The sequence below is a fragment of the Eumetopias jubatus genome, unplaced genomic scaffold (genome assembly GCF_037043125.1).
Source record: "Eumetopias jubatus isolate StellerSeaLion01/CBP00866 unplaced genomic scaffold, mEumJub1_p1.0 scaffold_2, whole genome shotgun sequence".
NCBI lineage: Eukaryota > Metazoa > Chordata > Mammalia > Carnivora > Otariidae > Eumetopias > Eumetopias jubatus.
Window position 1 is genome coordinate 96694661 of NW_028274808.1, and position 19727 is coordinate 96714387.

General features: G+C 35.7%; 1 protein-coding gene across 1 annotated transcript in view; it reads right to left on the reverse strand.

Moving 5' to 3' along the window:
• Window positions 1–19727, reverse strand: part of HSPA4L (heat shock protein family A (Hsp70) member 4 like) — a 53596-nt gene that overhangs the window by 7649 nt on the left and 26220 nt on the right. The window contains exons 12-19 of the mRNA XM_028102294.2: window positions 17662–17795; window positions 15707–15906; window positions 11284–11382; window positions 9739–9876; window positions 5926–6051; window positions 5297–5404; window positions 2508–2627; window positions 1288–1449 (exon numbers count right to left, since the gene is read on the reverse strand). Coding sequence (XP_027958095.2) covers window positions 1288–1449; window positions 2508–2627; window positions 5297–5404; window positions 5926–6051; window positions 9739–9876; window positions 11284–11382; window positions 15707–15906; window positions 17662–17795 — 1087 coding nt within the window. The remainder of the gene's footprint in view (window positions 1–1287; window positions 1450–2507; window positions 2628–5296; window positions 5405–5925; window positions 6052–9738; window positions 9877–11283; window positions 11383–15706; window positions 15907–17661; window positions 17796–19727) is intronic.

Here is a 19727-nt window from a genome sequence, read left to right on the forward strand (position 1 = left end):
GGAGAGCATCTGTTTCTTTGCACCCTTGACAACTTATGACAAAGATTATGAATGTAAACACACAACCATGAATCACATGAAAAGAGATGGGGGAGAAGAACGTGATGAGGATGAACACCTTTTCTTATATTTATCAGACATATATGCCTTTTTTGGTCAATTGCTTATCCTATGTCTTTACTAATTTTTCTGCTTAGATGCTGATTTTTTTTAAAAGATTTTATTTATTTATTTGACAGAGAGAGACACAGTGAGAGAGGGAACACAAGCAGGGGGAGTGGGAGAGGGAGAAGCAGGCTTCCCGCCGAGCAGGGAGCCTGATGCAGGGCTCGATCCCAGGACCCTGGGATCATGACCTGAGCCGAAGGCAGACTGAGCCATCCAGGCGCCCTGATGCTGATCTTTATTATAAAATTTGTCTCCATGTTTTTCATGGTGTTTTTTTCTATGATAATCTTTGACATTTTCATGGGTAATGTTTTTTAGACTGGGAAATTGAAGTAAGATTTTTACCACAGAATTTTACAGGTTTCAAATGATGTCAAAGACCAACACTGCCAAGTTTTACAATGGAGATTTTGAAGTCTTATCTAATCCTGAAAAGTCCAAAGTATTTAACAGTAAGTTGTCACATTGCTTTCTTTCTTTCTGCACTACACTTAAAATGTAAAAAAAAAAAAAAAACAGCCTTGTGTATGTGACTAAATCAAGAAACAGGGATGTCCCACCTAGAATCTTTTTTTTTGCAAAATTACAAGTGAGCCTTAAATTTGTTTCTCTAAGTTCTTTTGCAAGTTGATTATTTCTCAAAGTATGGCTCCCATTAAAAATGTTTAATGCTTGGGTGCCCTGGGTGGCTCAGTCGTTAAGCGTCTGCCTTCGGCTCAGGTCATGATCCCAGGGTCCTGAGATCAAGTCCCGCATTGGGCTCCCTGCTCGGCGGGGAGTCTGCTTCTCCCTCTCCCACTGCCCCTGCTTGTGTTCCTGCTCTATCCCTCTCTGTCAAATGAAGAAATTTTTTTTTTTTTAAAGATTTTATTTATTTAATTGACACAGAGAGAGAGCAAGCGAGAGAGGGAACACCAGCAGGGGGAGTGGCAGAGGGAGAAGCAGGCTTCCCGCCGAGCAGGGAGCCCGATGCGGGACTTGATTCTAGGACCCTGGGATCATGACCTGAGCCGAAGGCAGAGGCTTAACGACTGAGCGACCCAGGCGCCCCAAATAGAGTCTTAAAAAAAAATGTTTAATGCTTGAACCCATTAAAAAGAGAATTTAATAGTTACTTACCTTTGACTTCGCAACTATTTCTGAAACTTTCACCACAGGATCTTGAGTGAGACTTAGTTTGTTCTGTGCATTCATCTTACTGTTCAGCCAACTCATGGCTTCACTGATATATTTTTCAACTTTTTCCACATCAGCAGGATCCAAATGATCGTATCTTTCATCCTATTGAAAAAATTTTAATGTAAAATTGTCAGTAATGCATCAATTAATAATTTCTGTTTAAAAGACTTAGATTCTTATTGAATGTATACCTCACACATATCCATCTGAAGAAGCCACATACAAATTATATAGAATTGAAGAAACTGGGAGAAAGAAAAAAAATCACTGTTTTTTTTTTTAAAAGGAAAGGCTCTCTGAAGAAGTCAGCTTGGCCACAAAATGCCTAGTGGGGAATATTCAGGGGAACAGTACTTAGCCGAGAGCGCAGCCGCCGGGAATTAGTTCGTCAGGGAATAAAGAGAAGTAAGAGGAGAAGGCATGCTGCCAGCTGGACAGAAAGTTCTCCATCTACAGAACAGCGCGGTAAGTTGCTGAGGGGATTACGTCACATGCTGTCTGAAAAATACAACTGCAGGCACCACACATAGGAAACAATCTAAGAAATCATGGTTTAGGATGGTAGTCACAAGACCAGAAAGAAACGGCAATGCAACATCAAGAGGATTTCCTAATGGATTATAGATTGGACATAGAAAATAAAAGGAAATGGAATGAAAGAGTAGAACTGGGAGAATGGTGATGCTGTGTTTTAAAACCATACACACCTAGGGAATTTGAAGAGATTAAAGCCACATACCTGCCCTGTATTTTAAGTGTGTAAGTACCCTTTACCAATAATTTTCCGACAAAAAAAAAAATTTTTTTTTTTTTGAGAGAGAGTGTATGCATGGGGTGGGGTTGGGGACAGAGGGAAAGGGAAAGAGAGAGAATCCCAAGCAGTCTCCCTGTTCAGCGTGAAGCCCAACACAGGGCTCGATCCTACGACCCTGAGATCATGACCTGAGCCAAAATCAAGAGTTGGATGCTCAAATGACCGAGCCACCCAGGCACCCCTCCAATAAAAAAAAAAAAGTTTTAAGTTTGGTGCACAAGCTCTCCGGAATTTGGTGGCAACAACTGCTATCGTTTTGTAGCTGAGAACTTACAGATTTACCCCACCGCCACCAGGTACTACCCCCACATGGCATCATCATCTGCTGGCTTTGTGGCTTTCATACCTTGTTTCTGTATGCTTCTATCACTTTCATAACAAGTTGAATCTTTTTTCCCAAGTCGTTTAAAGCTTTTGGTCTCTCTTCATGTTCCATGTACCTCATTTGAATAGGCTGGCCATATTTCTATTAAGAAATTTTTTTAAAAGAAAAAAGTTATTAACAGAAAACAATTTTTAACAGAAGACAACTTTTATGGGCCTTTACATGTGATGAATAGGAAAGAAAGCTGGCCAGATCAAAATATGCCTCCTCTGTTTCCCTACGTGAGGATAAATTCCGGCGTCTACGTCTTTACGCAATCCTACAGACATGCCTGACTAATGCTTGAGGTCTTTCTCTCATTTATTAAGATTACCTCTTGATTCCTCTCAAATCCAAAGGCAACACTTTTAATTCCTTCAAAGTTAGGTGTTAAAAGTTTACAGAACTATTAAATGAGAAGACCGTAAGGACAATACTCCATGCAGAATTCATGTATTTGAAACTTGGTTTCAAATATTTCTGTGTATAACTCTGTAAACAACATGATTCCTGGAATTTCTGGATATTATCTATTGAGTATTATTTGTGTTTATTAATTTGATGGAAATTCTGGATCTATGAGTATAGCACTTAAAAAAAAAAAAAAAACACCAAAAAAACCAAACCTTTGGCCCCTTACCCTAAGTGCCTGGAATGGGGACTTTCTAAATGTTAAAACAGCCACTCTAACTTTGAGGAGGGGGATGCATTAGAAGAATGAATACCCATTTTCTTTTATATTCTTTATACACTTAAAAATAATCAACGTATTTTAGAATAATTTTAGATTTTCAGAGAAATTATAAAGGAAATAACAGAGCATCAAGTACCTCTCATTGCTGTCCTCTAATGTTAACATCTTATACCACCACAGAACATACAACTTGTTAAAACTAAGAAACCAACACTAGTGCATTACTATTAACTGAACTCCAGACCTCATGTGGATTTCATAATTTTCTGTTCCAGGATACCATATTGCATCTATTTACATCACATTTTTTATTCAAAAAAATTTTTTTTAAGATTTTATTTATTTGCAGGGCACCTGGATGGCTCAGTTGTTAAGCGTCTGCCTTCGGCTCAGGTCATGGTCCCAGGGTCCTGGGATCCAGCCCCTCATCAGGCTCCCTGCTCAGCGGGAGGCCTGCTTCTCCCTCTCCCACTCCCCCTGCTTGTGTTCCCTCTCTCGCTGTGTCTCTATCAAATAAGTAAAATATTAAAGAAAAAGATTTTATTTATTTGAGAGAGAGAGAGGACATGCACGTGTGAGAGAGAGTGCATGAGCAGGGGAAGAGCAGAGAGAGAGAGTGAGCACATGGGGGAGGGAGGGGAGGAGCAGAGGGAGAAGCAGACACCCCACTGAGCAGGGAGCCTCTGGGATCATGACCTGAGCCAGACAGATGCTTAACCAAGTGAGCCACCCAGGTGCCCCTTATTGTAAATGTTTTTGAAAAGAGGACCAAGTACTGTATTTTCAACAGCCAACTCAAAAAAAAAAAAAAAAAAAAAGAAAGAATACTAAGGCCTGTGAAAACTTCTATAATGTTCATTTCTATGGTTACTTATATATTTGGGGTAAAATAATTCTTTCTGAGAGCTGCTTGGCCTTTCAGTTATTTCTACTAGCCTCAGATGCCTGGCTGCTCCTACTACCCAAGATATATACATTCTCTTAGGAAGATGGGGAGTAACACCACCATCAAGATAAAAATGTGATAAAGCCTAGTTTTGCTACCTTAAGCTTAGGTTTTCTAGTTGCTTTCTAATTATTCCATCTGGAAGTAATTTACTGGCATGAAGACAATTCCAACTTTTTCAAGATATTAAAGATATTTCAAGATATTACTTTTGCTTTTAAGTAACTTCTCTTACACCCCCCACCTCCCCAGTCCTAAAGGGCTGCCTTTTCCCATAGTCTAGGAATTGTTATCAATGTCATCATCTATGTTTTTCCCTTGCTACTCAGAGTGGCTCAGTGACCAGCACCACCATAATTTCTTAGAAGTTTGTTAAAAAACAGAGAATCGTGGGCCCACCACCTCAGATATATACTGAATCACAGTCTGCATTTAGTAAGAGCCCCTGGTAATTATGTGAACATTAAAGTATTGCTATGATCCACACTAGGAAGAAAAGACAAATTTCCTACCATCCTTGTAATCTGAACTTAAAACTTTTTTTTCCCAGGGTAGGGTAGACAAGCAGAAAGGAGTAATAGTGGTCTTTTCTTAAAATCATACCATTGGACCTAGAAAAGGGAGACCTGGGGGCCACATCTCCTTATTTCTTTGTGGAATGATATTCAAGAGCAGGAGCACTATTTTCGAATTTCTTCACTGGTCAGGTGTCCACATCAGTTGCAATGTGAAAATACAAAAGGGCAGTATATTACTCCTCTAAATCATGGCAGTGAAGGGGGAGAGAAGCAGAGAAAGGGTGTATCCTCCAATGGCTAAGAAGGGAGCAGGTTCACAAATCCCTTCTTAATGACATCTCAGAAATAGATGGCTAATATAAAAGTGGTAACACTGCAATCATCTGCTACATATTTCTACCTGAAAATCCTAACAAATATAATTATACATTACTTGATTTCAATTATCATGTAGCATTACTGCCCTCTAAAAATGCTTTTAAGATTAGACATTTCTTCCTACATGTACCTTTAGTATTTTCTAATATATTTATTAAAAATAGACTTTTACAGCATGATTTTTAGGAAGACTTAATGTTCTATTCAAAACTAACATGGACTTTAAAAAATTTACCTTTAGTTCTTGAAGCTTATCCACATAAATTTGTTTAGGTTGGTCTTCTCCTTCTTCATAAAGCCAATTTTCTGTGTCTTCCAATATTGCAGACAGTTTATTCAAGTCCTATACATTTAAAAGACAGTGACTGAAAATGCATGCCTTAGAAATAAAAGTTATCAAAGAAGGACAGAATGTTTTTCAAGTATCAAAGATTAAATTGCAGATTTCTCGGGCTTTTTATTCATAAACGTGTTTTTCACTATACTTTTGCAATTGAGAGAAATAACTAAGAACCATTCCTAAACATGGCTCAAGGAGATTGACGACAGTAACACATTTGGTATGTTTATTTACAAAATTCGTATTAACATTGTCAAACAAATCATTTTTTTTAAAGATTTATTTTAGGGAGAAAGTGTGAATGAGTAAGAGCGCATGCGAGTGCAAGTGGAGGAAGGGTTGGGGGGGAGAGAGAGAGCAGACTCCACACTGAGCGTGGAGCCCAACACGAGGCTCAATCTCACGACCCTGAGGATCATGACCTGAGCTGAAATCAAGAGTCAGATGCTTCATCAACTGAGCCACCCACCCAGGTGCCCCTCAAACAAATAGTTCTAATAAAAAATTTTAAAATATAGACTTACTTCTTGAGTGATGAATTTTTCATAGACCGTGCCCAGCTTGTCTCTAAAATCATATACATATTCTTCAACGGCATTCTTAGCATCATTTCTTTCTTTCTCTAATTTATCTTGCATTATCATCTTCCCCTATTCAAAATGTTTAGATTAGCTATTAAGAATATGCAGGAGAGTCATCAGGGAAATGCATATCAAAACCACAATGATCTATCACCTAATACCTGTCAGAATGGCTAGAATCAAAAAGACAAGAAATAACAAGTGTCGCTGAAGGTATGGAGAAAAAGGAACCCTCATGCAGTGTTGGTGGGAACGTAAACTGGTGCAGCAACTGTGGAAAACAGTATGGAGGTTCCTCAAAAAATTAAAAATAGAAGTACCATATGATCCAATAATTCCACTATTGGGTATTTACCCAAAGAAAACAAAAATAATTAGATGTATGCACCCCTCTGTTTATTGCAGCATTATTTACAATACCAAGATACAGAAGCAGCCCATGTCCATTGATAGATGAATGGATAAAGAAGGTGTGGGCTCTGTGTGTGTGTAAGTGTGTGCAATAGAGTACTACTTAGCCATTAAAAAAGGACGAAATCTTGCTATTTGCAACATAAATGGACCTATACTAAGTGAAACAAGTCAAACAAAAACAAAGACCATATTATTTCACTTATATGTGGAATCTAAAAAACAAAACAAATGAATAACAAAGTAGAAACAGCCCCATAAATAGAACTGATGGTTGCCAGAGGGGAGATGGGGGGGGATGGGCAAAATGGGGTTAAAGGGAGCGGAGATACAGGCTTCCAGTTATGGAATGAGTACATCATGGGGCTAAAAGGTACAACATAGGGAATATAGTCAATAGTATAATAATAGTGTATAGTAAAAGATGATGTACAGACTGGTTTATCACTATGCTATATACCTGAAACTAAAGTAACACTGTGTATCAACTAGACTCCAATTAAAAGAAAAAAAAAAAGAATGTGTATCAGGGAAATGCAAATCAAAACCCTTTCATACCTACTAGAATGACTATAATCAAAGAAATGGATTATAAGAAATGGACAGTGTTGGTGAGGATGTGGAGAATTTTTAACCCTTGCATATTGCTACTGGGAATGTAAAATGCTGCAGCTGTTATGTAAAACAGTTTGTTGGTTCCTCAAAAGGCTAAACAAAGAATTACAATATGACAGCAATTTCACTCCTAAGTATAGAACCAAAGGAATGAAAACAGGAACTCAAAACAGGTATTTGTATGCCCACTACAGCATTATTCACAATAGCCAAAAGGTGGAAACTCAGCTGTCCATTAACAGATGAATGGATAAATAAAATGTACATATATCTCCAATGAAATATTATTCTATTATAAAAAGGTATAAAGTTCTGATACATGTTACAACACAGATGAACTCTGAAAACATGCTAAGTGTATTAAACCAGACACAAAAGGACAAATATTGTATCATTATATTCATATGATTTTTTTTAAAAAATATTTTATTTATTTTTGTCAGAGAGAGAGAGCATAAGCAGGGGTAGTGGCAGGCAGAGCTGGCACAGGAGGCAGAAGGAGAAGCAGGCTCCCCACTGAGCAGGGAGCCCGATGCGGGACTCAATCCCAGGACACTGGGATCATGACCTGAGCCAAAGGCAGATGCTTAACCGACTGAGCCACCCAGGTGTCTCTATATTCATATGATTTATCTAGAATAGACAAATCCAGAGACAGAAAGTGGCTAGAGTTTATTGGGGGTTAGGGGAAGAAAGGAACAGTGAGTTAATAATGATTACAGACTTTCTGGGGTTATGAAAAAGTTTTGGAAATAGGCAGTGGTGACAATTCACAAAACTGTGAATGTAACAATGCCATTGAATAGTTGTAATTTAGTCAAAATGACAAATTTTATGTTATATACATTTTACAATAGTTTAAAAGATTAGTAATGTATAATATTCCAAAAGCTACCAAATTGTACACTTTAAATGGGTGTATACAGTTCATAACAAGAACTGTATGGTATGTGAATTATATCTCAATAAAGCTATTTAGAAAACCCCACAAAGACTATGTCATTGTACATACTCGGGTTCAATTCCTTGGCTCCCCATTTACTAGCTTTGAGATCACAGGAAGGTCACTGAACCTCTCTAAGCCTCAGTTTTCTTATCCTAAAACAGAGACTACAACTATCTGTTAGGGCTGTTAGTAAGACTGACATGATTCACATAAAATTTTAGTATAGTGCCTAGCACATAACTCAAATGTTAGCTCTGGAAGGGATATAGTATAGTGGTTGTGATCTTGAGCTTTGGAGACAGATTACCCAGATCCAATTCAAAGGTAACTCTCTGGCCTTGTATGATTTAGTCTACCTGTTCCTGTTTCTTCATCTGTAAAACATAAATCTCTAACAGTACTTATACTTCACAGGTTTGTTTTGAGGATTAAATAAGATATCAATGTGTTTTAAGAGGTTAGCAAATATGATTATTGTTATAATTAAAGGCAAATATGATTATTGTTATAATTAAAGCAAAGAAAGAATCTGAGGATTGTAATACCTGAACCAAATTTTCACTTTAATAGAAATATAGTATTTTATTTTATTTATTTTTTAAAGATTTTATTTATTTATTCACGAGAGAGAGAGAGGCAGAGAGAGAAGCAGGCTCCCAAGGAGCAGGGAGCCCAATGTGGCACTCGATCCCAGGACTCCGGGATGATGACCTGAGCCGAAGGCAGACGCTTAACCATATGAGCCACCCAGGCGCCCCAGAAATATAGTATTTTAAACAGAAGACTACAGTGCACTGACATGTGGAATTTAAAATAGTGAGACATTTAAAACTTTAAGAAAAACTGTATACACAAAATTTGCCACAGCAGCACTTGCCTACAATTTATTCCTTTGCAAAAATTAATCTGTCTCAAAACAAATTCTGAATTACTCATGGTCTCCAGGAATGCTTGCTTCACCTAAAATGCAGCCTTTAATAGTTAGTGAATAGACAATATAGGTAGGAACTAAAAAGAGCAAGCATTATAAAGTCAAAATCTCTTGAAGAAATTCCAAAAATAATGTGCACCCATGGCAGTATGGGGCGCTTCAAAGAAAACTGACCTTCTCTAACACTAGCCAAGCCTGTAGAAATTACCACTAAATAAGTTTTAAAAATAAAATTACTTCTTACACAACTGCTAGTCAAGAAACAAAACTCTTTTCCTCAAGAGACTGTAAAATTAGACACATAGACGTGTAAAGAAAATTTCATAAATGACAACAGATCTTAAGAAGTAGTAAAGGGAAGTCAGAAAACATTTTGAAAAGAGCCTTATCTTTAAGAACAACACATTAGAAAAGCGGAGCTGCTAATACTTCCCCATATGATGTCTGCTGTGTGTTAATGTTAAAGACAGAGTAGTGGAATAAGAATCCTTAGTATTAGAGTGGTCTTTCTTTATAGTGGAGACAATGCATGTTTTTTACATAACTCTGATGAAAGCTACACTGTACATGACATTAATATAGCTCAGTATTTTGTCTAAAAGTAGTTCAATAATTTACTAATTCCTAAGATTTACTAATTTTTTAAAAACCCAATTATTTCTGATATTTCCACCCTGCACCCCCCTAGCCAACTTCGAACTGTACAATTAACTCTATTTCATATAAAACTAAGTCCAAACTTAGGAGTTATGGACTAGGTCCCCAAATTGGGGGGGAGGTAATAATCACTGACTTCTACAAAAATTTCAGAATATACTACCACTTATTTCAACACCAACTCAGATTTATATACCTCATTTTCAATGTAGCTGTTGAGAAGATCTTGGCCCAATTGTCTACACAGGCTACTCTGAATAGGCAGATCAATACTCTTGACTTTTCCTTTTTTAATAGTCTGGTTTAATCGATCTTGTTTGTCTGAGGGAGCTGACTGCAAAGAGAAATGCAAGAGAAGTATAAATTTCTTAAACCAGCTTAAAAATAGATTTAAAAGTGATTTCAGATGAAACAAAAAAGTTATATAAAAACTTTTACCATCTACTATACTTAATACTACTTTAATATGGAAAATATTTTATATTCTGTGTACATTAAATCTTTCTACATAAAAAATACCAGGATGGAAATGCAAATTAAAGCCACAATGAGATGCCACTTCACACCCACTAGGGACATCTATAATGAAAAAAAGGAAAATAACAAGAATTGGTAAGGATGTGGAGAAATTGGAACCCTCATACATTGCTAACAAGATTATAAAATATTGAAACCATTCTGGAAAAACAGTTGGGCAGTTCCTGGGTGATGAAAACGCTGTAAAAATGATTGTAGTAATAGTTGCAAAACTCTGTGAGTGTATTAAAAACAACTGAATTGTACAGTTAAATGGGTGGACTATACGGTATGTAAACTATACGGTATGTAATCTCAAACTGTTGAACAATTAAAGCAAAAAATATCAAGTAAAATTAAAAAATCTAGAAAAATAGGTTTCAGGTTTTTTTTTAAATTTATTTATTTGACAGAGACAGACACAGCAAGAGAGGGAACACAAGCAGGGGGAGTGGGAGAGGGAGAAGCAGGCCTCCTGCAGAGCAGGGAGCCTGACGCGGGGCTCGATCCCAGGACCCTGGGATCATGACCTGAACTGAAGGCAGACGCTTAACGAATGAGCCATCCAGGCGCCCCAAAAGGTTTCAGTTTTTAAACTACTGGAGAGCCTAGGATTTCAAACAGAATCTTTATAACCTCTGAAAAAAAACCTATACAACTAACCGATATAGATTAAATTCTGTTCAGGTTAGAAAAACCTGTTGAAGATGGTATTTAAAACTCAGCCACATTCATCTGGGTGACTGGGTTGGGGTCTCTCCCTTTTATTGGCAATGACTGTCTCAGTAAAATAATGACTTTCAATAAAAGAGTTATCCTTTAAAGTTTTACCCACAAAAATATTTACTTTTGCACAAAGGAAAATATTTTATGATATGCAGAGATGTGACGTTACTGCCAATTTAAGTTTTCTACATTTAGCTTATTGCATTTCCTATTTTTCTGGGATTTTATGGTTTTTAATGAGACAAAAGATTACTGAAAAATGCATCTTCTTTTTCCTACCAAAGAAGTAATTTTACTTATATTGTTAGGGGTTCATTCTTTTAAAAATCCTCTATTATAACTAATCTAACTGTATTTATTCTGGTTATATGCTTCCATACTTTCCCAGACTACTAAGATTTAAAATATCAAGTGTATTAAAAGCATGCAATAAAAAGTAAATACATTAGTCAAAATATCAATCTTAAAGAGACACAACTACAAAAATAGTAAAACACACCTTTGTTTTGGTTCCTGTATGATCGATTTCCTCTTCTGGGGTGTGTTCAGCATGACATTTTTGATGTCCTCCTTCTTCTTGGTCAACTTGCATTTTATCCTGGATAGAAAATATATAATTGGCAACATGAGTGTCTTCCTTATTCTATTTTTTTAATAAACAGCATCTTAGTGTTCAAAACTGCTTTGTAATATGTGAACATTGTAAAGCAGAAGGTTGTTTTTCAAATGAGAGTAACTACAAATAAATAGATTAACACGTAAAAGAAAAAGCTCTATTTGATGCTAAGTGAATAACGGTTTCATTCCGCTGTGGTCAAATAACTGCAAAAGAAATAGAAAACTGTTCTCAAGTTAAATTCACAAATCAAAATTCACAAACGTAAGCTTACAAAAAAGAGAACATTAAACTTGACTTGAAAAATGTTTATAAAGAACTTGTGGGAAAATGAGAAAGATAAAAAAATACATGTATTACATAAGTTCCTTATATTTTTTAAATGTAGTAAAATACTCAATACATCAAAACTGTCAAAGTAGATGTCTCCAAATTATTACAATGTAAACTTCAAAGATTTTTTAATGTCTAAAGGACAAACTTTTAACCAAGAAGACTGTAAAAATAGACTCTACTTGGTAAACAATCACAAGTAATAGATTTTCGTGGTCTTAACCTTATTTATGACCATCCTCCTAAAAAGAAGAAAGCTTGGAATTCAGGAATCAGTATAATTTAAGTCTTCTTATACACCTGGAGTTAAGCAAATGTAAAATACCCAGAAGGCTATCATGAATAAATGCTTATTTGTGCCAAAGAGAAAAAGAAGAAGATCCTTTACACCAGCGTCTTTGGAGTTAAAAGGTCAGGTATCTCTGGGGCGCCTGGGTGGTTCCGTGGAGTAAGAGGCTGATTCTTGGTTTTGGCTCAGGGTCCTGGTGATCAAGCCCCATTTGGGAAGTCTGCTTGTGGATTCTGGCTCTATCTCTCCCTCTGCCCCTCCCACTGCACTCTAATAAATAAATAAATCTTTAAAAAAAATTTTTAAAAAGCCAATTATTTCTGGTATTTCCACCCTGCACCCCCCTAGCCAACTTCAAACTGTACAATTTCCCCCACCGATTGAAAAAAGGTGAAAAAAGTGATATAGTGGTGAGTTGGTGTAATGGAGGAAGACACAAATACACTTAACTCTATTTCATATAAAACTAAGAACAGAATGTTGCCAATTAAGTGGCCAAAATGCTTGATCAGTTAGCATTTTTACTTGATACTTACTGAAAGAGCTCTTCAAACATGTATATATTTATATCTCTAAAAGATAAATCATGTAAACTGGTTAAGGTAGTTCTAAAACTTTACATTCAGAATCCAACTCTTCTGAATCAGTTAATTCAGCTAAGTAGTTTTCTACACAATATTGTCCTCTGTGCCATCAAAAGCATCAGTAACCCAGCATTTGTTTAAAAACTGTTCCAGTATATAGGTCTCAATATTTTCTTATAAGCCACTGATAAAGTTATGATGGTGTTTTCTTTACCATACCAAAAGGAGTCAGTAGATTGTTTTCAGACAACAACCAGGACTCGAATTCCTTCTATGAATAGTCTTTAAAACAATTTGTTGATGGAAATGTCTAGAGGATGCAATTGCCTAGTCATGCCACTGGGAATAGCAACCAAATTCACACACGTACAGGTGATGAGAACTGTATCAGGATTATTGCCATTGGCAAAAATAAGTATGATCATTTGCAAGACCTACCCCAATTTCAGATATATTAAAAAAGTGGAAAACTGTATAGATTACAATTGATTTGAGAGTAATATGTTAACCTTTTGAAATGATTTGAGAAAGTTCATACAAATATCATCCATAGTGGGGAAATTAAAAGAAGTGCTTCTAGACTCTGGCTTCTCTAACAGATTTTATTTTTTTAAAAGATTTTATTTGACAGAGACACAGCAAGAGGGAACACAAGCCGGGGGAGTGGGAGAGGGAGAGGGAGAAGCAGGCTTCCCGCTGAGCAGGGAGCCCGATGTGGGGACTCAATCCCAAGACCCTGGGATCATGACCTGAGCCGAAGGCAGACGCTTTAATGACTGAGCCACCCAGGCGCCCTCTAATAGATTTTAAATTGCATGAGGGTTGAGATCATTTTTCTGTTCCCTGCTATATCCAAACACACATGAATTTATCACTATCTTATTTTCTCCTCTAAAATTGAAACAATTATTCCAAAGTCTACTCTGATTTGGTTCACATTTTTTGGGAGGAAGGAAGAAACGACTTTATAATGGTATGTAAGCCTTAGCTTTTAAACTTCTGGATACAGAATTAAAGAAAAAAATCTTAGAGAAAACCATTAAGAAGTACAGCATACAGGATATTTTCTACACAGTATACTCAACCATCATCCTTTGTTAGCAATGATTTGGAAATAAACTACAATTTATTCAACACCTATTATATCCAGCTATGGTAGGGATTTAAAAGGAGGTAATATATGTGGAATGTGCTTGCCAAAAATGACAAGGATATGATCCATAATGTTAACCTTTCTTTTTCTCTTGATTATATATGTTGTAGAAAGAATATTTAGGAACATCTTACTTATCTAGAAGAAATCCCTTATATGGGAACATCAACTACTTGCCAAAACACTCTTACAGTAGGCAAGTAAGTCTTTTGAATGGCCAAAGCAGATGTCACAACTTTTATTTATGTCATACCCTTTATTCACAGGTGAATCCTTTAAGTCCACATCCAGATCATTCTTTCAAGCCCACAGACAAAATAAAAGCAGCAAATAAGAAATACTAGAGGTGGGAGAAAAATGGGTGCCATATCCTAGGATTCACTATACAGAGAAAACTAAAGGTCTCAGCAGAGACTTTTAAGAAAAAGAGGTGAAGAAAACTGAAATGGTTATGAAAAATTCATCCTAAAGGCATACAGAGTGCTCTCAATTTTAGTAAAAATAAATCTTAATGGATTAAATTTACATGTCTGACTTAAATTACTGTGAACTCCAACTAAGAAAACTAACTTTTCAAAAAAAAAAAAAAGAGGAAAACTTTTCACCTATTATTCTTACTCTTTACTAACAGATTAGGACATTTCTTTTCTCCTCAATTCAAGGAGAACTGAGGAGATAGCAAAATAATACATGGGAAGAAGAATGAAAGAAAATGCCATGATCATTAAATTGGTAAAGAGTAGTAGAATTCTGATCAATGTGGAACATTTTAGAGTAATTATTAATAAAAAGACAAAAAGATAAACCTCCCCAAAGGGAGAAATAGTCCTGAAATTTAACAGAACAAAATCCATTTTGTTTTTAAAGCTTTAGTCTTCTATTTGAGAGAGAGAGAGAGAGCACATGAGCAGGAGGGGCAGAGAGAGAGAGAATCTCAAGCAGACTCCCCGACACAGGGCTTGATCTCACAACCCTGAGATCACAACCTGAGCTGAAATCAAGAGTTGGATGCCCAGAGGCGCCTGGGAGGCTCAGATGGTTAAGCGTCTGCCTTCGGCTCAGGTCATGATCCCAGGATCCTGGGATCGAGTCCCGCATCGGGCTCTCCGCTCCTTGGGAGCCTGCTTCTCCCTCTGCCTCTCTCTCTCTCTGTCTCTCATGAATAAATAAATAAAATCTTTAAAAAAAAAAAAAAAAAGAGTTGGATGCCCGACAAACCGTGTCACCCAGGCACCCCCAAAATCCATTCTTAATATACACAAATACACAAAAAAATCTAGGCCAGATCTCCAATTATGATTGGAACAAAAAAAATCTAATATGCCATTAAAAATAACTTATAAAAGGTATACATATAAAAAGATGAAACCTTTGTGGAATGGAATATATCATGTTCTCCTACAATTCCTGCATCTATAGTATACCAAGGGTAAATATAGTGTTAGAGTCATGTAACTCTTTCCTAAGGAAATAAACTGTCTAGAATCTGTATTAACGTTACTGAATGTACAGCACACTCTTATGTTCAAATGCCATAGATATCCCCTAAGCCCAGAAAAATTCTTTATTAAGCATGTACTTTATCTAAAAAAGGGTACATGTATAGTTCAAAATGTATCAGTCTGAATGGTTTTATCTGTAAGCTAAAAAGTTAGCCAAAATACATGTTTTTAATGGAAATAAGAATTTAGGAAAGATGACTCCAAACACACACGTTTCATATAAGGCTATTAAAGATGCAAAACCTCTGAAGAGTTTAAAATGTGAAAGATGTACAGCACTTAAAATTATACTTAAAAAAAAATCATTCTTTGCTTTCATAAAAAAGTTTATATTGATTCCTACAATAAAATCTCAGAGATTAATATTTTCAACTATTAAGGTATCAGTTATGATTAAGAAATTAAACATTTATTAAAGGAATCTTGCAATAGGTTTTCTACATACCACATCATCTTTGCTTTCATTCTTAAGTGAAGTTTCTGTCTCCATAGGAGCATCACTGTGATCCCCTTCCACATTTTGCTTCTCAATTACCGATGCACTGGCCACACTGAAGATTCCATGGATGTTAACACGAACTTTAACCTTCACTTTGGAACTATCACCATCAGACTGAGGAAAAACATTCTGAATAGTGAAGCTCCCTTAAGGAAAAAAGAGCTTCCATCAGTACATGGGCCTCCAATTAACCTATTCATTCAATAATTTTGACTGTTATCTTTCAGATGATGGCAAATAATCATAAATTATATCCAGAATAATTACTGTGGAAAATGCACTAACCCTAGATCATCTTTTTTTATATCTTAATAAACCTAATATTAAGATTTAGAAGGGTTAAGCAGCCTGCCCAAAATCAATGCTAGGACAAAGGTAAACTGGAATTTCAACAAAGGACAATCTGACCCAAGGCAATATAGCTTTTAAGTATTTTATAATACTGCTATTCTAAAACCAAAATAACAAAATTCAATTTCTGAGTTTGGAAACAAAATGGACATTATCCTTTTGCTGTAAGTTTTGCAAACCATAACCATCTTGGTAATTCACGAATAAAGCAATTTTAAAAAATTTCACCCTATAGCAAAACTGCTAAGTTATTCAGTTACTAGTACCTACAGAGATATTAACTTCTCACTTTAAGAAACTATTTTAATTATTTTTTTAAAAGATCTATTTTAGATCTTTAGATCTAAATAAAGATATCTTTAGATAAAGATATATTTTTTTAAAGAAAAGTATTTTTAGGTAATCTCTACACCTAACGGGGGTTTGAACTCAACCCCAAGATTAAGATTCACACACTCTTCCGACTGAGCCAGCCAGGTGCCCCTCTGCTGTTTTATTTTTAAAAACCCATAATACATAATGATATCCACAGTAGAGAGAGGATACTAGGCAGAAAAACCGGTAAGTAAAAAATTTGGTTGACCTTTGTTATAGGTTGAATTGAGACCTCACCCTCAAATTAATATGAAGTCCTACTCTCAAGTACCTCAGAAGGTGACCTTTTTTGAAGACAGGGTCTTAGCAGAGGTAATCAGGTTAAGATGAGGTTATCAGGGTGCGCTCTAATCCAATGACTGGTGTCCTTATTTGGAGACAGATACACATACAGGGAGAATGTCATGTGAACATGAAGATGGCCATCTACCAACCAAGGACAGAAGCCTGGAAGAGATCCTTTCCTCAAAGCCCTCAGAAGGAATCCTGTCAACACTGTGATTCGTACTTCTAGCTTCTAGAACTGGAGACAACAAATTGTTTAAGCCACTCAGTTGGTGGTACTTTGTTACAGAAGCCCTGGCAAACTAATTCCACCTTCCATTACTTATTTTTACTGCTTTGAATAACATATTTGAGATATTAACATTTCCCCTTTTTAGTCTATCAATAAAAGCAATACAAATAGAAATTTAAAGAATTATATTCTTTCTCTTAAGTGTTATAAAAATCGTACTTTGTTTTATATCTCTAAAATAGATTACTCAGCTAAAACAGTTATTACAGTCCCCAATTCTCACTTTTGTATTAATACAATGATATGCATTCTAGTTGTTGCCAGGGAACCTAAGTTTCAAGTCAGGATATACGGTCAGTCTGGCAGCACAATTTCAACTTACTGATTAAGGAGTTTTTCCATGAAAAATGACCCTCACCCAAACCTTTCAGGCAAATTACAGAGCATTTTAAATAGAGAAGTCAAAATGAATTAAAAATAATCAAACCTGTTACCCAGGATAAACTGTGAGCACTAAAAATGCATGTTTAGAAAAATATATGAGTATCTTTCAGTGCTAGCTTAGCTCGAATATCAATTTATTTATTTCCTTGATTCAAATATTAATATATTTACAAAAGGCAAAAGTTTGTGAAATTTTTTTCTTGAGTTCTCTTACCAATTCTTGGATCAGGATAAGGCACTTCATGTAAATTAGTATAAAATGCTTCTAGTTCAAATGGTTCCTTCTTGTGGAAAGTAATGACTTTTGAAAATGGGGCAGGATGGTTCTTACAGAATACTTCACATTCCCTAAAATGGAGTGGGAAAACAGTTCAAAAGAAATAGAAAGTTTTCTATGAATCTAATTACAGAATCCATGTCATTCCTAATTCAAAAGCGGCAACTGTAAAGACCTCTATCCACAAATGTAAAGAAAAAGAATTACTGGTTTTGCTATGAACATGCAATTTGATAGGTTTATGGCTCAAAGGTTTTAAAATGTCTGTCATAGTAACAGACAATTCTATCCTACTAAAAAAAAAAAAAAAGAAAAATTAACTGCGATTAGGTATATTTTGAGGCCAATATACAGGAATCAGTTTTTTGCTCACATATGTGGACCAAATCCTACCCATTAGTTTCCAAAATAAATACTTGTCATATGTAACCCTTTTAATTCTAGTTCCCTTAAAAAAAACTTTTATTTGAAACTAATTTCAAATTTACAGAAAGAAGCAAAAATAAAAACAGCTCAAGGAACAAGGAACACCTGTGTATCTTTTACCTAGATTTACTACTGTCAGCATTTTATTCTATTTGTTTCATCACTTAAGTGCACACTCTGTGTACATGTGTATTTTTTTCCAAACCAGTGGAGGTTGATACATACATTATAGCTCTTTCCGCCTAAGTACTTCAATGTGTACTTCCTAACAGTGATATTCTCTACTATAACCACAGTACAGCTGTCAACTATAAATTTACACTGATACTTTAACATATAATCCATATTCCAATTTTTTCATCTGATGTAATAATGTCCTAGTATTTCCTCCTCTCCAGTACAGGAAGTTTTAAAACCTACGTAACAATTCCCACTCTTAAACAGTTTAACAGAAATGGCTTATAACTATTGTTTATAGTGGCCCAGAAACTCACTCTATAATACTATACCATCACCCTATTCATTATGCAAGGTTTGCAAATCTCATATCCATGGATCTTTCCCTCTATCCTAGTTTTCAAGAACCTACATTATCTTTTACTTTCTTACTGTAATCACTAGGATAGGTTTACTTTTCAATGTAACTCCCCATGTTTCTTATAATTTTTTTCTGGATCACTGTATCTTTAACTGAAATTAACTTTAGTTATCTTTTTAAATTTATTTAGGGGCACCTGGGTGGCTCAGTCGGTTAAGCATCTGCCTTCGGCTCAGGTCATGATCCCAGAGTCCTGGGATCAAGTCCTGTGTTGGACTCCTTGCTCAGTGGGGAGTCTGCTTCTCCCTCTGCCCCTCACCCTGCTCATGCTCACTCTCTCTCTCTTTCTCTCTCAAATAAATAAAATCTTTAAAAAAAATAAAGTTTAAATTAATTTCTTATGCCCAACATGGCGCTCAAACTCACAACCCCAAGATCAAGAGTTGCATGCTCTTCCAACTGAGCCAGCCAGTTAACCCCTGAAGTTAACTTTAAAGAACACCATTTCTTGCCTCAAAATTGACATTAGGACAAGCCATTTAAATGCTCTGCAAAACATTCAGATCAGACTGATAATCCATATTTTCAGAATTCGTGCAAAAATTTTAGTTTCTTTAGGGTGTTGATGTATAGAGCACAGAACAAAATTTCAAAAGCAACGTCAAAACCTAAATACAGGTTCACCTTACTGTACAAATTATAACCTCTGAAAAGTAGTCAAATATATTATTTGAAACACAAGTTTTTATTTTGTAGGGAAGCGAAGCTATTTAAATCTTAAGTAGCTCATGGAAAAGGAAATGTAAATGTCAATAAAAGCATGAAAAGATTGTGGCTCATAATAGAAATGCAAATCTAATAACAAAGTACTTATTTTCACTTTCAGAATGTTATCTTTAAAAGCATAGAAGAAAATGAGCTACAACAGATAATTCAGCAATGTTAAAAGGAATATAAATTAGTATAATCCTTTTGGTGAATAATGTGGCAATACTGATTATAATAATGCTCATATCCTTTGGGTCAATTTCAGTCCTAT